We start from the raw sequence: 8,813 nt of genomic DNA, 5'->3' as shown, positions 1-8,813 counted from the left end.
CGAAATCCGTTCGAATTTGATTTTTCTCAAAAGTGACAGCCCTACTGGTTTCACTTTGTCAAGATGTTGTAATGGCAGTCCTGCTAGGTGCTTGTACTTCTTCTGAAGCACCTGGACAGGATGTGAATGTTCAGCTAAACTCAAACTTTTGGCAGTGAAGGCTCTCCGTATCTTGTAAGTCTTACCAGGGTTAGCCTTTGAAGATACTGTGAAGGTCACAGCCGCCCCGTGAATAGTCTGAGTGTCTTGCCTGACTGTACGAAGAACCAAGTCCTCTGGCTGTCCCTTCAGATTCAATTTCTGTACTGCTTCGTGTAGAATAATGGTCCGTTCTGACCCATCATCCAAAATTGCATATGCCTCCATGGATTTGTTGCCATTTTGAAGCAAAACTTTAGTCACCTTTAGCAGGATTTTATCATCACAAGTTGGACGATCCACATACAAGACTGCACTGGTTGGAACTTGTTCTTCTGTGGATTGATTTTGGTCATTTACCTCATGTAGTGCCTGGAGATGTTTCCTGTTACAAGACGGACAAAGGGCTTTTAGTGTGCAAATAGCTGCATGATGACCACGCCCACAGCGGCAGCATCTATTTTGGGTTTTTATCCAAGTCACCTTCTGATCCTTACTGAGTAACTTGAAATTTTCACAGCCATTTAGGAAATGTCGGTTATTGTATGGACAGTAAGCATTAACTCCTTCTCTCTTTGGTTTTGGTGGATAAACCGGTGATGTTGGGCTGGTCTTTAGTTTCTCTGTACCAAGGAGGATGGTAGTGGGTTTACGTGGTTTTCCTGAACTTGAAGCTCGTACTCAAGCCAGTCTGCAAAGTCCAGCAATGTAGGAATAGTGACATTAAGGGGATGAGTGTACCTCTTGAAACTGGACCTTAGATCATGTGGCAGTTTGCTCATCAGTCTGGATATGTGCGACCCGCATTCCAGCTCAACATTGCCTTTCTGTCCCAGTTGTTCCAGCATACTAAACAGAGAACGTACTTGTAGTCCAAACATCCGAAATCCTTTGACATCTCCACTGCGGATATTTTGTCCATCCATCAGTTCTGCAATATGTTGTAAAGCTAGTTGATGGGGCTGACCATACATTTTATTGAGGGCTTCCATGGTGTTTGTGAAAGGGGAGTTTGAGTTACTGTACGAGTCGGCCACAAGAATTTCAATTCAATTCAATTCAATTTTATTTATATAGCGCTTTTCACAAAAGTCAATTGTTTCAAAGCAGCTTTACATAAATAGAAGCAGTGAAAAGCACAGAAAACGACAGATAGCACAACAGAATACATGATAGCATGAGCAGTTAAATTTGCTGCGGCTATGACTCAATATTATAATTGCACGTATTACTAAAGCAACGTATTGAAGAGGAAGCTAGGTAAAGCCCAAAAAGGCTGCCTCCCCGGGGTGAAAAACCCCCTAGGAGAAAAAAAAACCCCGGGCTTTTATCCGAGGAAAAATAAGTCCTAGGAGGGAAAAACCCTTGGGAGAACGGAAATGGAGATTTAGCGGAGATTAAGCGGTTCTGCCGGTGATCGTTGGTCAGGTATCAGCTGGGCATAACGTTGAAGGACGGCCAGTAGATCAGAGGTGTGCCGACTTTCACATCTACCGGGACTGGGTCTGTTTGTCTCGTCCTCGGGTCGAGGACGAGACAGGGAGAGAAAAACAAAATCGTATTAGCGTAGCAGCCGTTCATATGTATTGAAGTGTCACACAGTGATGTGGTTTAACTCAGCTTAGTTCCAGACAGACTAAATATTGCGGCATAATTATGTTATCCACAGTTGAGGATTTAGCAAATTGGGGGCCCAATGCGAGGGTATATATGGTAAATAAGGGTCACCTTCCGATCTTTAAGAGAAAATGAAACCTGACGACCCGTTTGACTAAGGCCTAAAGCCCCACTGTCGTCGTTAATGCAGGTTCAGTGGCAAACGGGTCTATATTGTATACCATTTACAGGACCAGGAGAAGACGCCAAAAAAAAACATCGCAACCCGACCATACGTGTTAACCCGTTTGACTAAGGCCAGAAGCCCCACTGTCGTCGTTAATGCAGGTTCAGTGGCAAACGGGTCTGTATGGCATACTATTCATAAGACTTACGATAGCGCCAAAATCGCAACCCGACCATACGTGCCAACCCGTTTGACTAAGGCTGGAGGCCCCACTGTCGTCGTTAATGCAGGTTCAGTGGCAAACGGGTCTGTATGGCATACTATTCACAAGACACACGAAAGCGCGAAAAACGCAACCCGACCATACATACCAACCCGTTTGACTAAGGCTGGAGGCCCCACTGTCGTCGTTAATGCAGGTTCAGTGGCAAACGGGTCTGTATGGCATACTATTCATAAGACTTACGATAGCGCCAAAATCGCAACCCGACCATACGTGCCAACCCGTTTGACTAAGGCTGGAGGCCCCACTGTCGTCGTTAATGCAGGTTCAGTGGCAAACGGGTATGTATGGCATACTATTCACAAGACACACGAAAGCGCGAAAAACGCAACCCGACCATACATACCAACCCGTTTGACTAAGGCTGGAGGCCCCACTGTCGTCGTTAATGCAGGTTCAGTGGCAAACGGGTCTGTATGGCATACTATTCACAAGACACACGAAAGCACCAAAATCGCAACCCGACCATACGTGCCAAACCGTTTGACTAAGGCCGAAAGCCCCACTGTCGTCGTTAATGCAGGTTCAGTGGCAAACGGTGGCAAACTATTTAATGCAATTCATTTTAAGTGTTCATGTAGAAAAGGTTTTTATTTATTTATTTGGTTGGTCTGTGTTATGACCGTGAGTGCTTTGTTCCGTGAAAATAACTATTGCGAGTTAAGAACCTTTACTAGACAAATTATGCGAATGCTTTGTTGAAGAGAAAAGTTTTAAGTCTAGATTTAAAATGATCGACTGTGTCTGATTCTCGGACATCGGTTGGTAAATCATTCCAGAGCTTAGGGGCTAAGTAGGAAAAGGATCTTCCACTTTTAGACACTTTTGATAGTCTAGGGATAATCAATAGGCCAGAATTTTGCGACCGTAGTGTGCGTGATGGATTGTATTCTGATAGTAATTCTCTAAGATATGAGGGTGCTAAGCCATTTAAAGCTTTGTAGGTGATTAATGATATTTTAAATTGGATGCGATATTTAACTGGTAGCCAGTGTAAAGATGCCAGAATTGGGCTTATGTGGTCATACTTCTTAGATCGAGTAAGTACCCTTGCAGAAGCGTTTTGAACTAGCTGAAGCTTGTTGACCTGATTTGAATGGCATCCCCCGAGTAGCGAGTTACAATAGTCTATTCTAGAGGTCATAAAAGCATGAATAAGCTTCTCTGCGTCAGATGTAGACAGTATATGGCGTATTTTTGAGATATTTCTAAGATGGAAGAATGCTGTGCGGCAGACGTTGGCGATATGACTATCAAAGGATAAGTTGCTGTCGAACATCACACCTAAGTTCCTAACCGTGGAAGATGGCACCACAGTACAGCCATCTATGTGCAATTTGTAATCTGACATATTATGTTTGTAGCGATTTGGTTCAATAATAAGTACCTCTGTCTTATTGGAGTTGAGCTTAAGAAAGTTATGTGCCATCCAGTCACTAACATCGCTAATGCAGTCTTTTAGCTTAGAAAACGTGTGTGTTTCGCTGGGATGCGAGGAGATGTAAAGCTGGGTATCATCCGCATAGCAGTGAAAACTTATGTTGTGTTTCCTGATAATGTCTCCTAGGGGTAACATGTATAACGAGAACAGGATAGGACCTAAAACTGATCCCTGCGGTACACCGTATTTAACCAGGGAGTGATATGACTCTTCCTCATTTACATAAACAAAGTGATAGCGATTGGTTAGATATGACCTAAACCAGGCTAGCGCCTGACCACTGATACCAACATAGTTTTCTAGTCTATTGAGTAGGATTCTGTGGTCTATTGTGTCAAATGCTGCACTAAGGTCTAGTAATATAAGAATTGAGATTTCACCACGATCGGATGTTAATAGGAGGTCATTTGTAACTCTAAGCAACGCTGTCTCTGTGCTATGGTGGGGCCTGAATCCTGATTGGAACTTTTCATATGTACTATTATTTGTCAAGAATGTGCGTAACTGGCTTGCCACTACCTTTTCTAATATTTTTGAAAGAAAAGGGAGATTTGAGATTGGTCTAAAGTTATTAAGTTCTCCTTGGTCAAGCTGTGGTTTTTTAATCAGCGGTTTAATAACTGCTAGTTTGAAAGCTGTTGGAACGTATCCTATTTCTAGCGATGAGTTAAAGATATTTAGAACCGGGGTTGACACTACAGGGAATACTTCTTTAAGTAGTTTTGTGGGAACGGGGTCTAATATACAGGACGATGATTTGGATGATGTGACTAGTTTAGAGAGCTCATCTATTGTAGTAGGTTTAAATGAATCAAGATGTTCGTATGGTAGTCTAGTGTTAAGTGAACTAATGGGTAGAGTGGTGGCTGCCTGGGTAGCTACGATGTTTTCCCTAATAGCCGAAATTTTGTTAGAAAAGAAGTTCATGAAGTCGTTACTATTGTGTTGAAGTTTACTATTGGTTTCTGTTTGTTCTTTGTTTCTAGTCAGTTTCGCAACTGTGCTAAAGAGGAAACGAGGGTTATTATGATTCTCATTTATAAGCTTGCTAAGATATGTAGATCTGGCGGTTTTAATAGCCTGTCTGTAGTGTTTAACACTCTGTTTCCATGCTGCGCGCCATACTTCTAACTTTGTGCTTCTATAATTTCTTTCCATTTTTCTAGCTGCCTTTTTAAGGGCTGCTGTGTGATGGTCATACCATGGGGCTGGCGGTTTTTCTTTGAATCTCTTTTTTCGAATGGGAGCAACGGCATCCAATGTGTTAGAACAGACATTGTTTAGGTTTTCTATTTCAATATCTAGATCGTCACAGTTATCTGCTACATGTTTCATTTGGGACAGGTCTGGAAGAGTGCTAATAAAGCTATCTTTAGTGGTGGAAATTATTGTTCTGGCTAGTCGGTAGCATGTTGTAGATTGAGTGATCCTATCTAGAAGTACAGTGTATGACACAAGGTAATGGTCAGAAACTGCATCACTCTGAGGTGATATTTCGACGTCATTAATATTGAGTCCGAGTGACAGAATTAAGTCTAATGTGTGATTACGAGTATGCGTTGGCCCTGTCACGTTTTGTCTAATATTGAGAGAATTTAGAACATCTATAAACGCACGTCCTAATGCGTCTTTTGGGTTGTCCACATGGACATTAAAATCACCAACAATAAGAGCTTTATCTACAGTGACTACAAGCTCAGATAGGAAATCTGCTATTTCATTAAGGAAATCTGCATGGTGGCCCGGTGGTCTATAGATTGTCGCTAAAGCAAAAGAAAGCTGTTTGTGGTTACGATCAGTTATTTCCATATTTAACAACATTACTTCAAATGATTTAAATTTTAGCTCAGATTTTTGGTTTACTTTAAACATTGTGTTGTATATTGTAGCTACACCACCCCCTCTCCCCTTTAATCGAGGTTCGTGTTTATAATAATAGTCTTGTGGGGTGGATTCATTTAAACTAATGTAGTCGTCTGCTTTAAGCCAGGTTTCTGTTAAACAGAGTACATCTAAGTTTTGGTCTGTAATTATTTCATTGACAATAGGTTCTTTATTGGTAAGCGATCTAATGTTAAGAAGGCCGAATTTTAAGATTCGAGATTCATCTGTTAATGTATTGTTTTCTAATTTTATTTGAATCAGATTTGTACCAGATGTAACAAGCGGTGCCCTGTATTTATTTGTTCGGGGAACAGATACAGTTGAAATGTGCTGATATTTCGGTAAGATTGACTCGAAGTGCTGGGATATAAGTGGTCTTGACATATCACGGCAGCTAACAGATGGACGGTTAAGCCGATCCGTCTGTTTCCTGACCTGGGCCCTGGATAGTCATACTATATCAGAATTAAGACTATTGATCAGATTTTTAGTGAGTATAGCACTTCCTTCCGATGACGGATGAAGTCCATCTCGGGTTAGGAGAAATGGTCTTCCCCAGAAATGCTTCCAATTGTCTATAAACCCTACATTATGCTGAGGGCACCACTTTAACATCCATCCATTGAGAGACACTAATCTACTATGTGTTTCATCTCCCCGGTAGGCGGGGAGGGGACCAGAGCATATTACATTGTCTGACATTGTTTTTGCAATTTCACACATCTCCTTAATATTATCTTTGGTGATTTCCGACTGGCGGAGCCTAGTGTCATTCGTGCCGGCGTGAATAACAATCTTAGAAAACTTCCGCTTAGCATTAGCCAGCACTTTAAGTTTGGATCTAATGTCAGACGTTCTGGCTCCCGGTATACAGTCGACTATGGTGTTTGGAGCCTCAATGTTAGTGTTCCTGAGTATAGAATCTCCAATGACCAGGGCACTTTTAAAAGGTGTTTCAGCTGGTATACTCCTTAAGGGATCGAATCTGTTAGAAATTGTCGTTACGTTATGGGTCTTAGAAGGACGCCTTATATGACTATGCCGCCTAACAGTCACCCAGTTTGACCGCCGACTTGACTCTGATGACGGAACCGAGCCATGTGTATTTTGATAAACACTATGCGCGCTCGATACAGTATTTGTAATATTTATATTAGCATCTGATGTCGGAACCGAGCCATTAGTCTTTTCGCTCGATAGATTATTTGCGACAGTAACATTAGCGGTTTTGCTATCCTCAACTAGCGTTCGGATGCGCGATTCTAGTTCAGCAACCTTCTCAGTTAACCTTAATACTTCAATACACTTAGTGCATGTAAACCCCTCTATGCTAACAGCAGAAGCTAAACTATACATGTGGCAAGTAGTACATGTTACAATAACAAGCGGAGTCTTACCGCTTTCATGCTGGGCGATGGCGTCTTCGTTTACCCGAACGCGGTCCCCGGAGCTGCATCGCGTGGGGTGTTCGGTTGTGACACCCCTCGGTCGCCTGCGAACGTCTGGGGCTAGGGTGATGTTTGGCTTGCCGAATCTGCGAAGGCCGGGCAGCGGTTCCTTCACAGCTTCCCGATCGCTTTCATGTCGTTCACGGTCCGTGAAGCTGCATCGCGTGGAATGCATGTTTGTTGCTCGCTTGTGGACGTCGGAAGGCAGGGTGAAGTGGGCGCTGTACCTCGCCTTGGATCTGCTAAAACCGGGAAACAACTCCTCCACAGCTTCCCGCTCAGGTGAGGATAGGTCAGAAAAGCATATATCAGATGAATCCGCCATTAGATCGGAAAATGCTAGCTTCAGCCTCCACCGTGTGGATGCTAGCGGGCTATATGCTAACAACACTGGGTGTTTATTAGTGATAAATAGTTTCACGTGGTAGTACTGCTCAATAATCGTCACGGTAAAGTATTCCTATGTAAAACTAATAAGTTATATTATATAAATAGGAATAAGATGGTAAAAAAAAAAAAAAAAAAGCTTTTAGATGATGAACTCGACGGAGCTACGATGCACGATCTGTTCAGCGTGACGTCACAAACCGGAAACTGGCCCCAACACTCACTCAAGAAGTGCTTCCTAAAACTTAAGATGATCAGTGAGAATCTGAAATCGGAATCGCTCTGTTGAATCCTCAGGTAAAATGTTCTCCAATGCTATTCTCAGTCTAGAAAACTCTCTACGATCAGGGGATGTTAAGAAGGGAATGGTTGGTGCAGGACCTCTGTACATTTTTTCTTGCGTTGATGGAGGGCGATATGGTGGATCGTAATCTGGATGATGAGATAGCATCTGCTTATAGACGGGGGTCTCAGACTCTAGCTGATGTGATGGCATATGTTGTGTAGTATAAGAGTACCTGGGCTGAGGTGGGTGGCTGTAGCTTACTTGTGGTGTTACTCTTTCATGCATTGAAGAAGAAATGTCCATATTCCTGAAATCTTCTGCTAATCTGGGGTACTTATCCTTCATATTCAAGCACAGCTCTCTCATTGACGTAGATGGCGTTAGTGGCTTCAAACGGGGGGCTGGAGTCGAACAGAACTGCAGTGGTGTCTCAAGGTTTGCTTTTGGAATAAAGTGACTTGGAGACGGCACTGATGCAGTCACTGAATCGTAAGGTGCTCCCTTTTGTATCTTAAGACTTTGAAGCTCCTTATGTAAATTAGCATTCTGTTCACGTATCTCCTGTAATGCTAACATTATCTCTGGAAGCTGACGAGTTTGTCTCCGCAGGTCTGCATTCTCCTGTTTCATCTACTCCAGCATGGCTGTAAGCTCTACTTTCTCTTCTCCATGCCCATCAGATGCACTCTCTGTCTCCACATATCATGTTCAAAATCTTGACTGACAGGCGAAGCCGATCTGGTTTGTGCTACCTCACTTAATGAGTGGACTCTACTTTGACTGAGGTCTCGGAGTGGATGTTGATGTGGGAGTGGCTGTCGATGTGGCAATGAATCACCAAGCTCATAATCTGCTAAATATGTTGGTGGGTTGATCCGTCTTCGTGGACGTACAACTGGCACTTCATTCTCGGGTTGAGACATCTCTGTAGCAATTCACAAGATCCGTCTCGAAGGACCATGAAAAATCTTCCTTTATTTTACTTTAATTGCTAGTCCGGGTTTGGTTGAAGGCTACAGTTTGTCCGGTTAGAACAAGTATGTCTCAAAGTATTCAAATCGTTGACTTTATTAAATGTGCATAGATGTGTGGTTCTGTAAATACAAATAAAAATATAGATATTAATATTAACATATAAACAAATCGATATTAATAAAGGTTAT

General features: G+C 42.5%; 1 protein-coding gene across 1 annotated transcript; it reads right to left on the bottom strand.

Moving 5' to 3' along the window:
* Positions 1-2,573: 2,573 nt before the first annotated feature.
* On the bottom strand, positions 2,574-7,485 carry LOC141281030 (uncharacterized). Its single transcript, XM_073812614.1, has one exon. The coding sequence runs from the start codon at positions 7,300-7,302 to the stop codon at positions 5,980-5,982; it is 1,323 nt and encodes a 440-aa protein (XP_073668715.1). The 5' UTR covers positions 7,303-7,485; the 3' UTR covers positions 2,574-5,979.
* Positions 7,486-8,813: the final 1,328 nt, after the last annotated feature.

This window comes from Paramisgurnus dabryanus, chromosome 18 (assembly GCF_030506205.2).
Source record: "Paramisgurnus dabryanus chromosome 18, PD_genome_1.1, whole genome shotgun sequence".
NCBI lineage: Eukaryota > Metazoa > Chordata > Actinopteri > Cypriniformes > Cobitidae > Paramisgurnus > Paramisgurnus dabryanus.
This window is presented reverse-complemented; position numbering and strand designations above follow the sequence as displayed.